Source organism: Corylus avellana, chromosome ca9 (genome assembly GCF_901000735.1).
Source record: "Corylus avellana chromosome ca9, CavTom2PMs-1.0".
In the NCBI taxonomy this organism is placed as follows: domain Eukaryota; kingdom Viridiplantae; phylum Streptophyta; class Magnoliopsida; order Fagales; family Betulaceae; genus Corylus; species Corylus avellana.
In genome coordinates this window covers 17,156,272-17,178,672 of record NC_081549.1, presented here as the reverse complement: position 1 = coordinate 17,178,672, position 22,401 = coordinate 17,156,272, and the positions used below count along the sequence as shown (strand labels likewise).

The 22,401-nt window shown below is 34.9% G+C and overlaps 1 protein-coding gene and 1 pseudogene across 1 annotated transcript; one reads left to right on the top strand and one right to left on the bottom strand.

Annotated features, from left to right (window-relative positions):
• Positions 1 to 1,158: 1,158 nt before the first annotated feature.
• Positions 1,159 to 3,685, bottom strand: LOC132162119 (M phase phosphoprotein 10-like; annotated as a pseudogene).
• A 13,240-nt stretch (positions 3,686 to 16,925) lies between these two features.
• Positions 16,926 to 22,034, top strand: LOC132192297 (syntaxin-71-like). Its single transcript, XM_059607584.1, has 9 exons — positions 16,926 to 17,295; positions 17,505 to 17,630; positions 18,202 to 18,361; positions 18,494 to 18,579; positions 18,690 to 18,758; positions 18,840 to 18,884; positions 18,978 to 19,040; positions 19,142 to 19,218; positions 21,757 to 22,034. Exons 1-9 carry the CDS (start codon positions 17,140 to 17,142, stop codon positions 21,770 to 21,772), a joined length of 798 nt encoding a protein of 265 aa, XP_059463567.1. The 5' UTR covers positions 16,926 to 17,139; the 3' UTR covers positions 21,773 to 22,034.
• The last annotated feature ends 367 nt before the right edge of the window (positions 22,035 to 22,401 follow it).

Here is a 22,401-nt window from a genome sequence, read left to right as displayed (position 1 = left end):
TCTCTCTCTGTTCGATCGTCTCTCTCTGTTCTCCCAATATTGCAGCCTTGTCTTCCCCTGTTTTTCTTTCTTTCTTCCGAGCGCCATTGCTGACCTTGGAGAATTTTTTTTTTCTTCTGCCCAAACTCTTCCTATATTAAGCTGAGCATTTTTTTCTCTTCTCCACCGGGTACTCTCTCTCGTGTAAGCTATATATATTCACGATTGCACTGTAAGAAAACGTCCGCAGCGCTGCCCGCCGCCCGTCGTCCTCTCTAGCTGCCTCCATTTTTAGCTCCTCACTACAAGAAATTAGGTCTTTAGGGGCGACTCAAAGTTGCCCCTAAAGGTCCTAAAGTGGACGCTGTTGCCAACAGCGTCGACTTTTCGACCCTAAAGGTGTCGACGCTAATAGTCCGACCCTAATGATCAAATGTCTGATTATCAGGGTCCACTTAAAAGTCGACCCTAATGATCACTTTTAGCGTCCACTTTATCGCCCCTAAAAGTCGCAATGTTTTGACCCTAAAGATGATGTAAACGGAAGCAAAAGTCGACCCTAATAGTCAAGCATTAGCGTCCACTTTTAGTTAACCATTAGGGTCCACTTTGTCGACCCTAATGGTCCTTTAAAAAAAATAATAATAATAACTATCAGCATCCAAACCAAAGTGGACGCTGATAGTTAACCATTAGCGTCTACAAAGTCGACCCTAATGGTCCTAAAAAATTAAAAAAAAAAATTAACTATCAGCGTCCACTTAGAGTCGACCCTAATGATCACTTTTAGCGTCCACTTTATCGACTCTAAAAGGCGCAATGTTTTGACCCTAAAGATGATGTAAACGAAGGAATTAGTCGACGCTGATAATCAACCATTAGCGTCCACTTTGTGGACGCTAATGGTCCAAAAAAATTTAAAAAAATTGACTATCAGCGTCCAAATTAAAGTGGACGCTGATAGTTAACTATTAGGGTCCACTTTTGGTCCTAAAAAACCAAAAAAAAAAAAAAAAATTTGCGATCGATCACAACGTCAGTAGGTTTTCGAGATTTTGAGATCGATCGCACTCCAAGAAATGACAATAAAATCAAACTATACAAAAGGTTGTAATAAATGGTAACAATCTGATCGATTATCTCCAAATTAAGAAGGGAAATTCATGTCAAGACCAATAGTAGTTATTTGACCAAAAGAGAAAGACAGAAAATTGGCATTTAAGAATAAGAGAAAGAACCTAATATCCAAGCTTACCTTTAAATTCCCTTTTCTGTTTAGCTCTCCTCCTCTTTCTCTCTGCCTGTGTAAGTTCGGCTTCTTCTTTAATGTCACCTTTGCCGCTAAACACTTCCTCAGGAGCCAGCATAGCGGCATCCGAGACCCATGGAAGACATGCCTACATGTATTACTTGCTTGCTAAATAAGGAGCAAATTAAATGTTGAAGTGAAGATGGGCAGACTCCTTACCTCTTCCATTGCTAGAGCAGGGACATTTACATTTATAGACATGTCCTCCATAAGCTGTCCAAAAGAACACATAAGAAACAAAGACATGGACACAAAACGTTCATGACATAATGCCTAAAATGTTCATTAAAATGATTGAGATCGAGAAGCATACAGGTTTGGGAGCAAAGTGGAAATGAGAAAGAGCATCCAGCTTTAAGCTAAGCTAAGTTTCTTGAACAACATGCTTACCTGATCAAAGACAACAACTTCAAAAATCAAGTATGGAAGGAGAAAAGAAAAAAAAAAATGACAAGACAAGACTATTAAATGGGAAGTTTCAAAGTCCAAGTCTTTCATACAACATCATTTGTACCTCTTGCTTCTGTTTATCTTTTAATGTCAAGGGATCAGACCCCAGATTTGTCTTTTGAACATATTCTTCCTGCAAATAATTAAAAAGATAGATGTATAATGCTTGCAACTTTAAGTAATTGAAGGAAGAAAAAACCATATTATTGACTTCATAACTAAAGATTACAAATTACAGATCAGTTGTACATAATTAGAAGTTAAGGCAAAACAAAAGGGAGAGGTGGGGCAGGGAGAGTAATTCCATAATGAATGATGTCGGGAAATACAAACCTCATAGATTTCAGCAAGACTCTTCTTGCACTTATTCTCATCCTGCATAAATATATTTCAACAGGAAAAGTGCTTGAATAAGTGATTTCTAACATCATGACTAATGCTAGATAGAAACCAAACCACAAAATTGACTTAATTTCAGTACACAATATTTACCAACTCTTTAACTTCTCTCGGTGCTTTAGAGGGCAACGCAGGAGCCTTTTGAACATCATCAAACTGCCCCTAAAAACATCATAGCAAGATTGCTCCTGATTAGCCTCCTGGAGAGATGTACACAACAGCGACTAATGCTCCAATAAGTAATGTCAAATAAAACGGAAGGCAATGTCTTCCTATTTTTCCTGGTGTCATATGACTAACCTTGTCTAATGCCCAAATAAAAGTATAATTTGATGACATAATAGTGGAATACCAACTAATATGTACTAAACGAATGGAGTCTACCTCAATGATCCTTTCTTTATCAAATCTTCAAGTGTTGCTGTAACCTCCTCGGTTATTATAGGGGCAGGTCTCTCGTTGTGCTCAAAATCAAGATCAACTTCTAATGCACTGTTCAATGGCCTTCTTGCAGCAGTTACCTGTTGTTATAAACCATAGATGCAAGGATTTGAGTCATATCCACATTCACTTCAATTGTAACCCATGCAAGTTCCTCTAACAATAGATTTTCAAAATAACAATATTACATCTCCCTGCTCGGTCCAGGCTTTTGGATAAAATATAGATAAATCAGATTTATTTCAACTAAAATTCATGCTTGTGAATGAGATTTCACAACTAATAAGCAAGACACACACATACTTTGTTGAACTGTAAAGAAATAAACAATACCTTATTTTCAAATGCCTTATCATCTTCTTGTTCATCATTCATGTCTGACTCTTCTGACCCATCTTTCAATTTTTATTTTTGTTTGGCAGCCTTTTTCTTCTTAGCACCAAAAAAATCTCCATAACTGAAAACCACATATCCACGGGTAAAGCCCAAAAAAGGGAAATATTAAGAAAATCTATCATCTAGATTTTCAAAAATAAACTCCCAATGAAAATCTCTCGTCTAGAGTTTGAAAAATACACTCCCATGCACTACAACGATGCATCCTTGGTAATAGAAGCAGAATCACTCTAAAGAATTTGCATTTGCCAACTACATAAACTGTGAAAAATGAAAATTTTCCTAAAGAATATCAGTATGACTATAACGAATTGGAGCAGTTTATGATAACCAATGATAATGAAATGAACAAGAACAACAAAACCAAAGGCAAACCACAAAGTAGCACCTCGCCAACTTGTCCGCATCTTCATCATCACCATGCCCTGTTCTTCTTCGCCAAAAATCAATATATTTGGTTGAAGTAGATAAAATTGAACCAAATGGAGCGAGGGAGGGAGAGCAAGCCCCGTTCTTCTTCGCCAGTACACGAAACCTTGCGCCGGAGTGAGATAGACAGGAGCGACGGTGAGATAGCTTTGCCGGTGGCCGAAGACCTCGCCGGAGTGAGAGAGAGGGTGAGCGAGGGAGAGCAGCGGGAGAGAGATCGAGAGTGAGAATGATGAGGGAGCTGAGTGCTTTTGAGGGAGGGGAAAATTTTAGGGATTTTCGTCTTTTTGAGGGTTTGGGGAAAATTTTTTGTTCGAAAATTTCAGAAACCGCGCCACTTGTTGGCGCAAAAATTTTCTATTGAGCCTCAATCAGCGGCGACATTGAATAGACGCCGCTAATGAGTTTTAATCAGCGGCGACACTACGTAGTGGCCGCTGATTGATTAGGGTAATTTTTTTTTTAAAAAAAAAAATTATACTCACAATTTTTTTGGAAAAATTATAGTTTATCTCCCCAAAGTTGACATCGTTTTTTAATTTGAACACCAAAATTTCAATTTTTGCAATTCACCCTCTCAAAGTTAAGTTTCAAATTTTTGCAATTTGACCAATTGTATCCAAAACTTCCCATATTGCGCATAATATATTTTTTTTCATGAAAAAAAAATTTTTAAAAAAAAAATTAGGGTAGCCGTAGCCACCCCTTTGGCCATCTGGCCATTTTTGTACCCCTAAATTTGTTTTTTTTTTTGAATAAATAAAAATAAAAATTATGGGCAATATGAGAATTTTGGAATAATATTGGTCGAATTGAAAAAAAATTGGAACTTTGTGGGGGTGGATTGCAAAAATTGAAACTTTGGTGTTTGAATTGAAAAACGCTGTCAACTTTGGGGGAGTAAACTATAATTTTCTCATTTTTTTTAAAGTAATTTTAATTTTAAATGCAGGGTAAATTTGAAATTCTATAACAATTTTAAGTATATAAAAGGCATTTTCAAGGAATAAAAACTATTCACACGATTTTTTTTTTTTTTTTTGTATAAATAATTAATAGCTTAATTGAATGTTTACAGTTCAAACGAACTAATTCCCTAAGATCGATCAGATGTTTGATCGATCATTTGATCCTATCACGATCAATTGAACTAATTCATTAGGATCGATCGGATGTTTGATCCAACATTTGATCTTATCATGATCAATCGAATTAATTCATTAGGTTCGATCGGATGTTTGATCGAACATTTGATCCTATCACGATCAATCGAACTAATTCATTAGGATCGATCCGATGTTTGATCCAACAATTGATCCTATCACGATCAATCGAACTAATTCATTAGGTTCGATCGGATGTTTGATCGAACATTTGATCCTATCACGATCAATCGAACTAATTCATTAGGTTCGATCAGATGTTTGATCGAACATTTGATCGTATCACGATCAATCGAACTACTTCATTAGGTTCGATCGGATGTTTGATCGAACATTTGATCCTATCACGATCAATCGAACTATTTCATTAGGTTCGATCGGATGTTTGATCGAACATTTGATCCTATCACGATCAATCAAACTAATTCATTAGGATCGATCGGATGTTTGATCCAACATTTGATCCTATCACAATCAATCGAACTACTTCATTAGGTTCGATCGGATGTTTGATCCAACATTTGATCCTATCACGATCAATCGAACTACTTCATTAGATTCGATCGGATGTTTGATCGAATATTTGATCATATCACGATCAATCGAACTAATTCATTAGGTTCGATCGGATGTTTGATCGAACATTTGATCCTACCATGATCAATCGAACTACTTCATTAGGTTCAATCGGATGTTTGATCGAACATTTGATCCTATTACGATCAATCGAATTAATTCATTAGGTTCGATCGGATGTTTGATCGAACATTTGATCCTATCACGATCAATCGAACTAATTCATTAGGTTCGATCGGATGTTACACAATTTTAGTACTCGAATATTGGGTTTGAACCTTCTGTTACTACGATTGATCGCACCTTGGGTGCGATCGATCGCAGTAACAGAAGATTCAAGCACATCTCATCAATTTTAATTTTTAATTTTTAATTTTTTTTTTACCAACTCTTTAGGGGCGATAAAGTCGCCCCTAAAAGTTAAGCATTAGGGTCGACTTTCAAAGTCGACCCTAATGATACGTCTTTAGCGTCCACTATTGCTCATCAATTTTAATTTTTAATTTTTAATTTTATTTTTTTAACTACTCTTTAGGGGCGATAAAGTCGCCCCTAATAGTTAAGCATTAGGGAAGACTTTCAAAGTCGACCCTAATGATACGTCTTTAGCGTCCACTATTGCTCATCAATTTTAATTTTTAATTTTTAATTTTTATTTTTTTAGCTACTCTTTAGGGGCGATAAAGTCGCCCCTAATAGTTAAGCATTAGGGTCGACTTTGAAAGTCGACCCTAATGATGCGTCTTCAGCGTCCACTTTTAGTGGACGCTATTGCTCATCAATTTTAATTTTTAATTTTTTTTAAAATTTTTTTAGCTACTCTTTAGGGGCGATAATGTAGTGCCCCAGAATTTTCAAAGCTATTTAAATAGATTATTATGATAATGATGTTATTTTAATATCCATTGTAGCTAAGGATTTTAATTCTTGGGAAATTTATGAGAGTGGTAATTAGAGAATGGTAATTGGTGAAATAATAGAATAGTAAATATGTAGCACCTCAGATTTTGAAAGTCTTATTTTAGATATTAATTTGATGCTATGATTATATTCATATTAGGCAATGATGTTAATTCTTGAGAAATTTATGATATTGTATGAATGGTAATTGGAAATTGGTAGGTAGAATAGTAAGTGGTAGGTGGAATAGTAAGTGGTAGGTGAAATAGTAAGTGGTATGTAGAATAGTAAGTGGTAGGTGGAATAGTAGGTGGTAGGTGAAATAGTAAGTGGTAGGTAGAATAGTAAGTGGTAGGTGGAATAGTAGGTGGTAGGTGAAATAGTAAAATGAGGGTATAATTGTAAATTGAAGGTGGAATAGTGTTTGATTTTCTCCTATAAATAGAGCTCTTCTCCTTCACAATTTTCACAACTCATCTCCTCTCCCATCTCTTGCATATATTCTTCCTTCTTCCGCTTTTTACTCGGTCTTTCTTCTTTCTAAGAGTATTTACTCAGAACAGAGAGAGAAAGGGCGAGACCAAGCGCTACAAGAAAGAAAGAACACAAGAGATAGCGGACTTTAGAAATTAGTTTCAAAAGATATACTAGTGGTGTTAGTCATATTGGAGCAACTAGATTCCTTCATACCACTTCTAGCTTCAGTCTAGAGGTAAGTAAATTCACTACCCCTTCTAAAATTACTTCATGTCATGCTATTTATTCATTCTTTAGTAAATTGTAAATGATTATTTTATTTATGTATTATGAAGTTATGTTGCATGCATGAAGGATTTCTAAAAGAATTACTAGAAAGTTTATATTTCTTTAAACGCTTTTTAAGCACAACAAGTTTATATTTGGAAAAGTTTCCATTTTAAGAAAAGAAAGTTGAGAAATGATGATGATTATAAGAAAGAAAAATGATGATAAACCCTCCTACATGTTGCCCTAAGATGCATCAAAAGAAGTACAAAGAAAAGTACAAGAGATGAGATAAATGTTTATGAAATGAGGGCACATGTATGGAGGAGAGTATTTTTGGCCCCAAGATAAGTAAGATGAGAGTTCGGTACCGATACTCGGATGGAGGCGAAACCACTGAAGGAGGCTATGCCAGAAGGTGGTATTCCATCAACTAGACCGTTGAGTGCACCAAGAAAGAGTTAATTGACGGTCGGGCATGGCTGTGGCCACAGTTCAGTGCCATGGTCACAAGGACCCGCAACCCTCGTGCACAGGGGTAATAGTGTACATGGGCCTTATTATGAGAAAATGATACTATATTTTCAACGATGATATGCTATGATGATTTACAGAGATTATTTATAATGATGCATTATGATGATGATTTATAAAGATGATTTACAACGATACTATATTTTCAACGATGATATGCTATGATGATTTACAGAGATTATTTATAATGATGCATTATGATGATGATTTATAAAAATGATTTACAACGATGATCTATTACTAGATGTAATAGTATGTATATGTTACGGGAGATGCAACCGTACATACAGATATTATTATGGCTAGAATTATATTTATTTGCGAAAATGATTTTCAAAACTGAGAACAAGGAGTAAAACTATTTATGGTTGTGGATTTTACTTGCTGGGCCCCCTTTGGGCTCATTCAGTTTTATTTCTTGTTTTCAGGTAGAAATGATGCTGGAATAGGAGGCCGGAATGGGGATGGGAATAATTATTAATTTTCAAAGTCTTTTCATATCAGTGATTGTAATAATATGATATTCCGCAACTAAAGTTTAATGTTTTCTAATTTCACTTGTAATAAAATCTCTTGAATAATGTTTTATGCATTTATTGTATCTTTTAAAATCAAGAACTCTGATAAACCTTATAGATCTTTGCAAGAATTTTGTTATAAAAGAAGAAAAGTGGCAAACTCAGCCTTAACGGGCTGGGGATGTTACAATTTTGGTATCAGAGCAAAGGTTATAAGGTTCTGGCAGACTTTTCAAAAAAAAAAAAAAAAAAAAAAAAAAAAATTTGGGGTTAATGGGAAGCCACATTCCGGCCAAATAGAGTATGTGTTTTTGAGTGGTCTCTAATATATGATGCATGAGCATTTTTTAATGGTTAATTTTTTTTGTTAAAAATCATCTTAGTGTGATTAATCTGGAGGATTTTATTATTGTGATCAATGACGAAGATGAATTTTTATTTTATAGATAGGTTGTGATCTATAGTATCTGCCTATTTGGATTTGCGGCAGTTTTCTAGAGTATCGATTGATAAGGGTATATTTTAAGGTGTCTCGAGGATTTAGAAAAGATTATTGATCATGATTTAAAAATCGTATGATGATTTTATAGATTTAGGTTGCGAGATGATTTGTGAAATTAACTTGTTGATAAAATGGTTTTATTGATTTAGGTTGTGAAACAAATTGTGTAAGTGACTTGGTAACGAATGATCTTATGGATGTCGGTTGTGAAAAGATTCTTGAACGGAATTAATGGTATAAGAGCTTATATGAGTTTTTGGTAATGGCTAAGGTTTGGTCGATGACAATAATGATACTATGATTGATGTTATAATATATGGATTGATGAATAAGAATTACGTAGTGGCATGAAGTGAATGCCTAAGTATTGCAGGGATAAATGCAAATGAGGTATACCCTAGAATCTATAAGATATTTTGATATATAAAGTTGTGGTTTAAGGATTTTGATATTTTCAAATGATTGTGATGACTTTAAGGTACAATTCATGAAATCTCTGAGGTGATTCTTAGAATTTGAGGTGCTAGGTTTTCTGTAATTGAGGTAAATTATATTGAAGTGATGCTTAAAGTTTTGAGGATGAATTGATACTCCTAAGTTGTGGATAAGATTTAAATTTTGAGGCATTAGTGGATATGAAATTATGAGAAATTTTAGTTACATGCCAAAGCTTTTGATATAATTTTCTTTTACTAAGTAAAGATAATGGATTATTATTCTTGAGGTAAATTGAAGCATAGAGGTAAGAGTTGAAAGACAATATAATACAGTGATATAATATAGTGACATGATCTAAATTTTTTCTTATAAGATATATGTTCAATGATATTAAAGTATTTTAGAGGTTGATAACATGTAATGGTACATACTTAGATGTTTTATTGAGTGATTAACTTGTTAAACAGATTGTTTGTTTAAAGGAAGTTATTATAATGACAGGATGATTATATAATGAATATTGAATGAGTACTGAATGATTACGAAAAGAAATGTTTGGAGAACAAGCTCCTTATAATATTACATACCAGTGTCCATAAAAAAAAAAAAAAAAAAAAAAAAAAAGAAGGGAATTTGTTGCATAAAGAGACACGTGATAATGAGATGAGCAGATGATTCCTCAGAGCTGCTCCAGGAAAATTATTTCTGCATAGAGAAAACCTAGTATGAGCAGAATCGTATATATTTATATTAATTGAATTATCAAAGAGAATATTTATTTCTAATGAGGTACCTGACTAGAGCGTGTGTGGAGAGACTTGCAACACCCCTGAACATCGACCCGGAGTTTTTCATGCTGTCGCTGGAGACGTTCGGTATTCTTCTCCATTTTTAGCATCTTTGGTCCCATGTATTCCGCATAAGATAACACCATCTTTTTCAGCTGAGCATTCTCCTGCTTCAAATCCATGTGTTTTCGTTTGTAGTATTTGAGCAGTCGCTGTAAGACCCCGATTTGGTTTCTTGAGACTTTCAGCTCTTCAGCTCTGGCACTCAAACGTTGTGCCATGTCAGAAACTGAAGCAGCACCTTGGATACTGAATGCCAATGAGTTATTAATAGCATCAGTATCCGACCTATCAGCTAAGAACGTTTGATCCCGTGGAATTACGAAACCTTTGGCCACTGCTACAGCAGTAGAATCATGGAGCATGACAGAATCGTGAATAGTGATAGGACGATTGTCAAAGACAAAAGTTGGCTGCCATACATTAGGATATGCAGCAGGTTCATTAGGGTGTGAAACAGGTACGACGGGAGGTATAGCAGGCACTTCAGGGGGAACAACAGGCACATCCGGTTGCACGTCAGGCATAACAATGGGTTGTGCTGCAGGAGCAATATTCAAATCGAGGTTGTTAACGGATGATGATGATACTCCCATATTTAGGAGAGTAAGGAAAAATAGTTGAGAATACGAAGAAATTGGGAGAGATGAAGTACTGAGAAGAGACTAAGCGTTAGGAACTGAAGGAATTTTTGTGAAGTTTCTGGAAGCAGCAGACGAGTAGCCTTAAAGAAATTTTTTTCACTTCAAGCGAAATGAACAGTAAACGACAAAGCGTTAGGCGACCTCGGGCCGCGATGGAAACTTTGTCAAAAGATCCCGTGAAAGTAGGATCTTGTCTCCTGTCATAATTCGACTGAGCTCATTTTTCAAACCCACTGTTCAATCAACGACTTCGGATACCATGCGTGGGCAACTGAATGAAATGTCATGCCAACGCGCACCACGCGCTCGTTCGTTATCTAGAAACCCTTCATATAAATTCACACCTCTTTCTCCATTGCAAACGCATGCCTTCTGATCATACCCCTTCACCTGAGATCTTCTGCTAATAGCCTTCCATACAATGAAAGCTCGACTGTTCTCCTAGTTGAGCGTATCCTCAAGAGAAAAATGCAGCATCACAACATGATTCACAAACCCAACACCTTATACTCTCAGTAGTAAACCATTGAAGCAAGATTATCGTTGATCATGTCCTGAGGAAGCAAGATTATCCTTGATCATGCTTCTCAGGCTAAATATCTCTCTTCTCTTCAAGTATCCATACATGACAGAAGAGAGAGAGCATCCGATGTGGGTATTTTGAAAGTCTCGGAAAGAGCTCACATGCAAATCATGTCCTGAAATGCTTTTCAAATCTTCATTTCTAGAAAGCAACAGGACTATCTTTCTCTCTTTCTCTTCTTGACCTTGCAAGACCCAAGAGAGAAAGATTTTAGCATGTGTACTTTGGAACATCCAGCTTGGAAACTTACCCATATCCTACTTTGCTTGCTTATCAATTTCATCTCTAGAACGCAGCAAGCACAATATGTATTAGTCAAGAATGGATGAGAATCTTACATTTGATGTAATCGTGTATTTCGTTTGAGTTGAAATCATAATTACGAGTTTCTTTTGTTGAGTTATGATTTATAAGTAAAAATGTAGTACTGGAAGATTTTCGCTGATATTGTAGCATCAACACAAAAGTTGGGATGAGAAAATAGAAACGGTTGTGTATTTAGAATGAATCGAATTATGATGTCACTTCTGAGGTATATTCATGTAATGATGTTTGAATGTTGGTGCTATTTACTTTTACAGGTTTATGATGGTGAGAAGTTAATAATTATTAGAGCATCATATTAAATTTCGTATGCATGATTTGAAATACTGAGATACTAAAGAGAATATAGGCAGGAATGATTTTTACACCTTTTTGATAAAATTGATTAAATTAGATCGAGAAAATTATTGCAGGCTTGAAATGAGGACTATGATGTTTGGAGGTATAAACTATTGATCACATGATTTATTAATTTGATGTTTAAACCTTGATTGTAGACTGTTGATGAATAACTCGATTGTTGTTATTGAGGTTGGAAAAAAAAAAAAAAACAATGGAAAAGATTTTGAGGTAAGATTTTAGTGTGAACTGATGAATGATTGCAGAAATCGAGACTTTAGACTGTGAATAAGATTTACTCCTAGTAGAAGGAGATAAAATTTCAATATGATAAAAGAGAGTAGGCTTTGATGAAGGATTGAAAGGAATATTTTAAATCTGAATCCCTCAACTTGAAGATTGGACGATAATATTATAGGTTTTAATTTCGAGGACGAAATTCTAATAAGGAGGGAAGATTGTAGTGCCCCAGAATTTTCAAAGCTATTTAAATAGATTATTCTGATGTTATTTTAATATCCATTGTAGATAAGGATTTTAATTCTTGGGAAATTTATGAGAGTGGTAATTAGAGAATGGTAATTGGTGAAATAATAGGATAGTAAATATGTAGCACCTCAGATTTTGAAAGTCTTATTTTAGAGATATTAATTTGATGCTATGATTATATTAATATTCATATTAGGCAATGATGTTAATTCTTGAGGGATTTATGATATTGTATGAATGGTATTTGGAGATTAGTAGGTATAATAGTATAGGGTAGGTAGAATAGTATAGGGTAGGTAGAATAGTAAGTGGTAGGTAGAATAGTAAGTGGTAGGTGAAATAGTAAAATGAGGGTATAATTGTAAATTGAAGGTAGAATAGTATTTGATTTTCTCCTATAAATAGAGCTCTTCTCCTTCACAATTTTCACAACTCATCTCCTCTCCCATCTCTTGCATATATTCTTCTTTCTTCCGCTTTTTACTCGGTCTTTCTTCTTTCTAAGAGTGTTTACTCAGAACAGAGAGAGAAAGGGCGAGACCAAGCGCTACAAGAAAGAAAGAACACAAGAGATAACGGACTTTAGAAATTAGTTTCAAAAGATATACTAGTGGTGTTAGTCATATTGGAGCAACTAGATTCCTTCATACCACTTCTAGTTTCAGTCTAGAGGTAAGTAAATTCACTACCCCTTCTAAAATTACTTCATGTCATGCTATTTATTCATTCTTTAGTAAATTGTAAATGATTATTTTATTTATGTATTATGAAGTTATGTTGCATGCATGAAGGATTTCTAAAAGAATTATCTATAAAGTTTCTATTTATTTAAACGCTTTCTAAGTACAACAAGTTTATATTTGAAAAGGTTTCCATTTTGAGAAAAGAAAGTTGAGAAATGATGATGATTATAAGAAAGAAAAAAGATGATAAACCCTCCTACAAGTTGCCCTAAGATGCATCAAAAGAAGTACAAAGAAAAGTACAAGAGATGAGATAAATGTTTATGAAATGAGGGCACATGTATGGAGGAGAGTATTTTTGGCCTCAAGATAAGATAAGATGAGAGTTCGGTACCGATACTCGGATGGAGGCGAAACCACTGAAGGAGGCTATGCCAGAAGGGGGTATTCCATCAACTAGACCGTTGAGTGCACCAAGAAAGAGTTAATTGACGGTCGGGCATGGCTGTGGCCACAGTTCAGTGCCATGGTCACAAGGACCCGCAACCCTCGTGCACAGGGGTAATAGTGTACATGGGCCTTATTATGAGAAAATGATAATATATTTTCAACGAAGATATGCTAAGATGATTTACAAAGATTATTTATAATGATGCATTATGATGATAATTTATAAAGATGATTTACAACGACATACTATATTCAACACGAGCATGCTATATGACGATTTACGAGATTATTTATAATGATGCATTATGATGACGATTTATAAAGATGATTTACAATCCATACTATATTTTCAACGATGATATACATGATTTCATAGAGATTGTTTATAATGCATTATGATGAGGATTTCTATAAAGATGATTTTACAAATTCATACTATATTTTCAACTAATGACATGCTATGATGATTTACAGAGATTATTTATAATGATGCATTATGATGATGATTTATAAAAATGATTTACAACGATACTATATTTTCAACGATGATATGCTATGATGATTTACAGAGATTATTTATAATGATGCATTATGATGATGATTTATAAAGATGATTTACAACGATACTATATTTTCAACTATGATATGCTATGATGATTTACAGAGATTATTTATAATGATGCATTATGATGATGATTTATAAAAATGATTTACAACGATGATCTATTACTAGATGTAATAGTATGTATATGTTACGGGAGATGCAACCGTACATACAGATATTATTATGGCTAAAATTATATTTATTTGCGAAAATGATTTTCAAAACTGAGAACAAGGAGTAAAACTATTTATGGTTGTGGATTTTACTTGCTGGGCCCCCTTTGGGCTCATTCAGTTTTATTTCTTGTTTTCAGGTAGAAATGATGCTGGAATAGGAGGCCGGAATGGGGATGGAAATAATTATTAATTTTCAAAGTCTTTTCATATCAGTGATTGTAATAATATGATATTCCGCAACTAAAGTTTAATGTTTTCTAATTTCACTTGTAATAAAATCTCTTGAATAATGTTTTATGCATTTATTGTATCTTTTAAAATCAAGAACTCTGATAAACCTTATAGATCTTTGCAAGAATTTTTGTTATAAAAGAAGAAAAGTGGCAAACTCAGCCTTAACGGGCTGGGGATGTTACAGTAGTAGTCAAACTAAAAAGTGTATACTTTGGCGCGATTCCGAGAACATGAATTATTTTTGTGATTAGAGGAATTGATTGAATTTCTTGGTAGTAATTTCTAGCCATCAATGATTTTTACTCTTTACATTTTGCATAATTAATGCCCTTATATGATATTGTAAGTACCTTCTTCAAAATCTGGAGTTCACTCCTCAAACATTGTACAAGGTTCTATGGCATTATCTGAAGATATTGTCAAATAAATTAAATGTAAGGAGTTTTAGATAAAAACTTGTTCTAAAAATTACCGTTTTCATCTTAGCAAGCAAAAGATGTGATCAGCCACAAATCCACATTTTCATTCCAAAGCAGAAGCAAAAACAAAAATAAAAATTGAAAAAAATATATATAAAAGGATAACTAAAACTAAAAGCAATTATTTGTGCTTAAACAAATAACTTCAGACAAAAAAAAAAAAAAAAAAAAAAAGATCTTCGGCCTTCATTACCACAATCAATCACAAACACTAAGAAAATCAAGAAAAAAGAAAACAAAAACAAAAAGAATCAAACTTTAGCTCTTCTTCAAAAGTCGTTTAAACACACAGGCTTTCAACATTCAAGACGTCTAACAAAATCACAAACCCACATTTTCATTCCAAAGCAGAAGCAAAAAACAAAAAAAAAAGGGATAACTAAAACTAAAAGCAATTCTTTGTGTTTGAAACAAATAACTTAAGACAAAGACAAAGACAAAAAAAAAAAAATAAAAAAAATAAAAAATCATCGGCCTTAATTACCACAAACAATCACAAACACTAAGAAAATCAAGAAAAAAAGAAAGAGAGAAAGGGACATTGTTGGACAAAGAAATGAAAATATGAGATACTCCAACAGCCTTCACTCCTCCAATTGTGTGTGTGTGTGTTTTTTTTTCTATCCATTGTCTATATGAGAGAGAGCCAAAGCAGCTTAAGAGAGGGAAAATGGAGAAGAAAGGCAAACTATTGTTGTGAGTGTACGTATAAATATTGTGTTTCACATTGAGAAAGTATAAAGAAAATAACAGTTAATATATTAAAGTGCACTGAAGCACATTAATTTAAACTTTTGGGTTAAAATAGTATCTATATATGTATATTAATGTACTATTGGTGGATTTCCTAGGCAATTATCTCACTGACAATTGGTAGCAAATATATGGATATCATAAGTAGTGGGCTAGAACCCATTAGCTTAGTCTTTTAGACTAGATTGATGTCCAAATATACTATTTCTAACCACTATTGTGAACATGCATTAATGGGAAAGGAATCTAGATTTGGGGCAAGAGACTGACAATTTAGTTAAGAGTACGCTAAAAGTTTTTTTTTATGTCTCTCTTGTGTTCCTTCAAAATTGATATGACTTTAAAATTACTATTGGTTGTGAAAGATCACTATTAAATTTTGATTAAATAATGATTTTAAAAAGTCACAAATGCTAGGTGCTCTGGATATTATTTTCTAAAAAAACAAAAAATAAAGTGACCCTTATTTCTCTTACTCAGTTTTTAGAAAATAGAGAAGTGCTAGAGAGCCAAACAAATGAACTCAGAAACATTTTCAAACTGACGTGGCAATGGTTTTTAAATTAAAAAAATGCAATTCTCTCTCCCTTGTCTGCCACTCACGGTCTGTCACGTAAGTTTGAAAATTTTTCTAAGTTCATTTGTTTGGCTCCATAGCACTTTTCCAAAAAATAATATCTACGTAGAACTAGAAAAACACAAGGAGAGCACCTAATACTTCCTTGTTTTCCTAGTTATAGGTAGATATTATTTTGTTAAAAAGGGTGAGAGAAATAAGAAACCAGTGGGGCCAGTTTCTTTTTTGAGTTTTTATAAAATAATATCCACCTATGATTATAAAAACTAAAAAGAAAAAGAAAAGCCGTAACATGTCCCATAAAAAAAGGACATAGAAAAGACATTTATTTAGCAGACCTCTTTATTTAAACTACAAGAAATTTCCTATGGACAAAAATTTCCTCAAAACCGGTCTGGAGCAAATATAATCAAATTCATGTAAAATGTCTATAAACATTTAAAATATACATTAAATTTTTAACTACACTAATAACAGTTTATTAATTTAGACTAATTTAATGTATCTTTTAAATATTTACAGATACTTGACACTATTTTACATGAATTGAAAGATATTTTCTCGAGACCGATTTAAAAGAAATTTCTGTTAATTTCCTATTAGAATTATTCTATTTCTAGGAGGTAAGCCTGATATTTTCTTTAATAAAGTAAGTGCAAAAATATTATAAATATCTCACTGGTGTAAAAAACCAAAAAAATTTAATATTCGAGCAACAAAACAATCATTGAAACTTGACTTGCTTGTGAGCTCGGTCTTAGACGATCCGAACTCGAACAGTTCATAAACAGCTCAGTTTTTTTTTTTTTGGCAAGTCTAAACAGCTCAGTTAAGTCGTCTTCATTCTTGCGTAGAAAAATAAAAGTCGTCTTCTCCATTCTTTTTTTTTTTTTTTTTTAATAAGAAAAATGTATGCGTGTCAAGTGAGCTCTCATATAAATCTTAAAAAAAAAAAGGAAAAAGAAAATGCAAAACAGGTTGTAGTTAGAAGGTTTTCATTTTTATCTGTTTCCTTTTGAAACCACTTACTGTGTTGGTTCCTCTCAGATCTGACATCGTCACCAAGAAATCATCATTCTCCGCCTGCAATTAGGTTTCATCCGTTCCTCTTTCGAAGTGCTCTTCATATTCTCTGATCGAAATTTGAAGGTGAAAATCAGAGAGAGAGAGAGCAGAAGATGAGCGTGATCGACATTTTAACAAGAGTAGATTCGATCTGCAAGAAGTTCGACAAATACGACGTCGAAAGGCAGAAGGATCTCAATGTCTTCGGCGACGATGCCTTCGCTCGCCTCTACGCCGTCGTTGAGACCGACCTCGAGGCTGTTCTTCAGGTGCCTTTCATCTCTTAGATCTTCTTCTTTTCACGACCGTTTGGTTGCTTGGAAACTGAGGACAAGAGTGTAGTTCGGTAGAAGACTCGCATCAACTTAGCTAACTAGTTGACTAAGTCTTAGCTGAGTAGAGATTTTTGGTGCCATAGGAAGAATTAGGGTTTTATTATTCAGTTTTCGAATCAAATTGAGAGTAATCTTGTCTGCAGAAAGCGGAGTCTGCTTCGAAGGAGAAGAATAAGGCATCGGCGGTTGCGTTGAATGCGGAGATTCGTCGAACCAAGGCTAGATTGCTAGAGGAGGTCCCCAAGTTGGAGAGACTGGCTGTAAAAAAGGTTTCCATTTTCATTTCTTTGTACTTTCATTAATTATTTCTTTTTAGAGAAGTCTGATTTTCACCGTTTTAAGTTGGAACCAATTGTTGAAGGCTTCTTCAATTCATGCATGTAAAGCTTACTGTGTTACATTCTCACTCGATCTTGTTTCTATTTTGGGATCCAAAGTCGGTCTTTGTTAGTCATTGCTCGGTTTCGAAAGTTCTTAATTGAATTAAATCTAAATCCTAAGGAATGTACTTTTCAAAGAGATTTTTTTTTTTTCATCTAGAGGAGATGCTTGTTTATTCAGTATCGGACTATCCATAGCACTCGTATCAATTCTACTAAGTTATTAAGTAATTCCTTTTGACTGTCGCCTTGTTTTAGCCGATCTCAATATCGGGTTTTATTTATTATATATTTTTTTTATGGATTGTGGTTTCAAGTAATGTATTGGTGTTGAAATTATCTTAGTGACGCCACTGTAGTTGAATTTTCATCTTCCTGTCTTTGTTATACCGTGTAGAACTAAAATTACGACTGCTTCTTTAGCGTGGTTGTTGCGCAATTGATACAAATCCATCTACAGGTGAAAGGACTTTCGGGGGAAGAGCTTGCTGCCCGGAATGATTTGGTGCTTGCATTGCCAGATAGGATTCAAGCTGTACCTGATGGGACTGCACCTGCACCCAAACAAACTGGAGGTTGGACTGCCTCAGCTTCTCGTACCCAGATCAAATTTGGTTCAGGTGGTTTGTTTACTTTATTCAGATGTAAAGCTTTATGGATCCATTTCTGGTTTGCCATTTAACTTTAATTTATGTGAAGGAGACTTTAAATTGACTGTTGAGGTTTGCTTGTGTGTTTCATTTTGATTGTAGATGGGCAGGTTAATGATGAATTCTTTCAACAAACCGAGGAGTCGAGTCAATTCAGGCAGGAGTTTGAAATGCGCAAAGTGAAGCAGGCAAGTCACTTTTTTGGGACTTGTAAATTTTTTATCTGTACTTAATATTTTGGCATATATGTTTCTTCAGCTATGGTATCTGCAGCTTATCTGTTTTCGCATTCCTACAGGATCAAGGTTTGGATATGATATCAGAAGGTTTGGATACACTGAAAAGCATGGCTCATGATATGAATGAGGTTTGCTGTCTTGTATATTTGTATGTGCTCTTTTGCAATATTGACACACGTTAAATTTATTGTATCATCTAATGAGTGCAGGAATTAGATAGGCAAGTTCCTTTGATGGATGAGATTGACACTAAGGTGAGAAACATCAATCTCTGTTTGTAACTTCAAAGCTACACAGATGGAATTTAAGTTATATATCACTTAGTTGTACCATTCACTTTTTTATAGGTCGACAAGGCAGCAGCTGACCTTAAGAATACTAATGTTAGACTTAAACACACAGTGAATCAGGTAATTGAGCAGCAACTCCTTCGAGTTTGGATTTGTGTCTGTTTACTTTACCCGGTTCTAGATTTTTGGCTGCAACTAATACTAGTTTTATTTTCTTCCAGCTGAGGTCCAGTCGAAATTTCTGTATTGATATTATTTTGTTGTGTATAATTCTTGGAATTGCTGCCTATCTATACAAGTAAGCTCCTATCTTTTCTGTTAGTGGTTTAAAACATGCAACACCCCTCATTGTTCATTTATCTTGATTATATTTATATTTGTTGTTGTCTCATTCTACTTGGGTGAGCTCTTCAAAATCTTCTGATTCCAGCTGTCAAGAATTCCAGGAAATTGGGTGAACCCAAATTCATATGATAAAAGATGATGAAAAAAACATTCAAGTTAATTTTTTTTATAAGTAATCGATTATTATCATTAAAAGCGTAAAGGTGCCCTTAAGTATATAGGAAGTATACAAGAGGATGTATCTAGCTAGAAGGAGCAAAAAGGACAAGGAAGTCACTATAAATAAGCGACAAAGGAGAAATATAAGTTGCTGACTAAAAATACAAATCTTTGAAGAAAAAGCACTTGATCGCATCCAAAGTTTTTTCATGGTTCTCAAAACTTATGTTATTCCTTTACCTCCATAAACACTATAAAAGGCATGTAGGCATCATCTTCCCTACAACCACACTCCATGTACTACCGGTACTCCACCAACAATCATAAAAGTTAGCTACACTTCTAGGCATAACCTAAGACAAACCAGAATGACTGAAAAAGACAATCCAAATGGTGTAAGCCATGTCACAATGAAGAAGAAGATGGTCCACAAACTCTCAATTCTTCTTACACATGCAACATCTGTCCACCACAATAACATTCCACTTCCTAAGGTTATCCATGGTAAGGATCTTACCTAGAGCCGTCGACCAAGTGAGAAAGGCCGCCCTCAAGGAGGCATTGCCACCAAACACTATTTGAAGGGAAGCGACATCCTTCATTACAAACCAAGGAACAATAGAAGGATCTAATCTTAAACAACCCTCTTTTGGAGGGGACCCACCACAGCTTATCTTCACTTCCTCGACTCACTCTGCCTGAATACAACACCCTAAAGAATGAGGCAAAGTCATCTACCTCTCAATCATGAGCCGCTCTAGCAAACTCACGTTCCACTGATCGAAGCCACTTAAAACTCCAAGTGAGCTACGACTGAGGCATCCTTTGCACAGACAATACCAAATAGAGTTGGAAAGGCTTCCTTAAGGGCCACAACCCCACACCACTAATCATGTTAGAATCTAATCTTGGAGCCATCTCCGATCTCAAATTTGGCGTGGCACACAAAATTTCTCCAACTCCTCCTAAGATACTTCCATAACCCCACCTCAAACGCACCAGAAGGCTCAATAGAACACTACCCAGCCCACGAACTATCAAATTTAGCTTCCACCGCCATTCTCCACCAAGCCTCTCGTTAATGCACATAGCGTCAAAGCCATTTACCTAAGAGAGCATGTATCCACAAGTTCCGAATTCCCAACCCTCCTTCAGAGAGCGGTGAACAAACTTTGGATCAACGAACTAGGTGGTGTTTGAACTCATCGCCTAGCCCACCCCATAAGAAATCATGTTGGAGCTTCTCAATACAGTTTGCAACACTCGCAGGGATAGGAAAGAGGGACATGAAATACGTATATAAATTGGAAAGTGTGCCCTTAATAGGGTAACCGAGGCTGAATGAAAAAGCAAGGATTGAGATGACTAGGCAATTTTTTATAGTTTGTGGAATAATCAGATTTGTTATTGAAGCTTTCTGATTTGGTTTTGCTTTAGTTTCTCAGTTACGCACATTTGAGTAATTTTCTTTGCTTTCTATCTGTATTATCATGCATAGTGGAGGCCATATGTTACCTATTGGAATTACCATTATAGTACCCTAATCTTCTATATGGAAATCAACTTAGTTTCAGTCATTCATAAGGATAAGAGATTGTGGAGGTTCATGCAAAGTGTTGTCTGATTGAATTTGAGCCTTATGACATTGAAGTGCAAATCTCATTAACATGGCTATAGGTGGGTGGGGGGGGATTCATTATTGCAATCATGATGGCCATAGAACATTTCCATTGAAAGGAATGTATGTATACGTTGAGACTAGAGCTATATAATTTGCCATAACGAGAAGAAATAGTATTTTACGATGAATGAATTGCTGAGAAGTTAGTCTTAGCACCATATACTGTGAAATAAATTGTACTAGGTAGACCATGGTTGAAGAGAGAATTTGTTATCACCACAATGCTTAAGACATTATTTTCTATGTGATCAAATTGTACGAGTATATAAATTACGAAACGTTGGTTTTACCTATATTTGAATCGAATTTTTAAATGCATTAATTTTTATCTTGATTATTATTCTGTCCACATATCCAGATGTTCGTATCCTTGGGCCTTTATCATCTAGGCCACTATTATTATGCATTAATGGTATGAGCGGTCATAGATGAGATTAGATATTGGAGTCCACCACTAACCTACTTCAATTATTAGCATATTTATATATTTCCTCACTGTTGCTCTGAAGTTTCACCTATTAATGATTTTTTCCCCTTTTGAACTAGCAAAGCATGGATTGTAACTTTTGTGATGGGCCAGCTGGTGTTTCCTCTTATTTCTTGCTTTTTACTATTATGAAGTCATTTTGATGGAGTGTGTTTCATTTGCAGTGTCCTGAAGAAGTGAGATGAACTCGAGGGCCATTTGACCTATCCACTTTGTGGTTTTTCTTGTATTCTCTTGCATATGAAGGGAGTTGATCTTGTGCTTGATTATTATTTTGATTGATTGTTACGAATCTTTGCTTTCTCTCATGCATTATCAATCCTTGCGGTCTCTTGTGATTTGGGAACCTATGCTCACACTTGGAGTATATATGTGTCTTTGTAAACAACTATGAGTACATTGATCGTGTCTCTTTTAATAATATTTAGCTCGGTTGCAGTCATTTTATGCCTTTTGTTTTTGGCCGAAGATGGAATCATATCCTTATACAAGATGATTTTTCCACACTGAATCTGGATTATTTTCTACGGCCAATCTTTGGTTTCCCACCTTAAATTTTCCTTGCAATAGAGACCAGCATTTCTCTTCTGGTTATCATCAAAATCATCGTGGCCCTGACAGCCAGGTGGTCAAAAGCCCAGCCCGGGAACTAGCTGATACCTGTTCTAGAGGAAATTGGGCTTGAACCCTTGCGGGTGGCTGGGTTGGGCCGGTTCAGGTTTATTACTGTTATCTTGTAATAGCTGAAGAAAGTCTGACGCGTAGGAAATTGTATTGACGGTTGTATGGTAATGAAGCACGAACTCCTT

What these genes read in the sequence shown, in the direction of transcription:
- LOC132192297 (XM_059607584.1), top strand. Translation starts at nt 17,140, where the DNA reads ATGAGCGTGATCGACATTTTAACAAGAGTAGATTCGATCTGCAAGAAG. An exon ending in AAATGCGCAAAGTGAAGCAG is followed by an intron (nt 18,580 to 18,689) that starts GCAAGTCACTTT and finishes GCATTCCTACAG; the next exon opens with GATCAAGGTTTGGATATGAT. An exon ending in TTAAACACACAGTGAATCAG is followed by an intron (nt 19,041 to 19,141) that starts GTAATTGAGCAG and finishes ATTTTCTTCCAG; the next exon opens with CTGAGGTCCAGTCGAAATTT.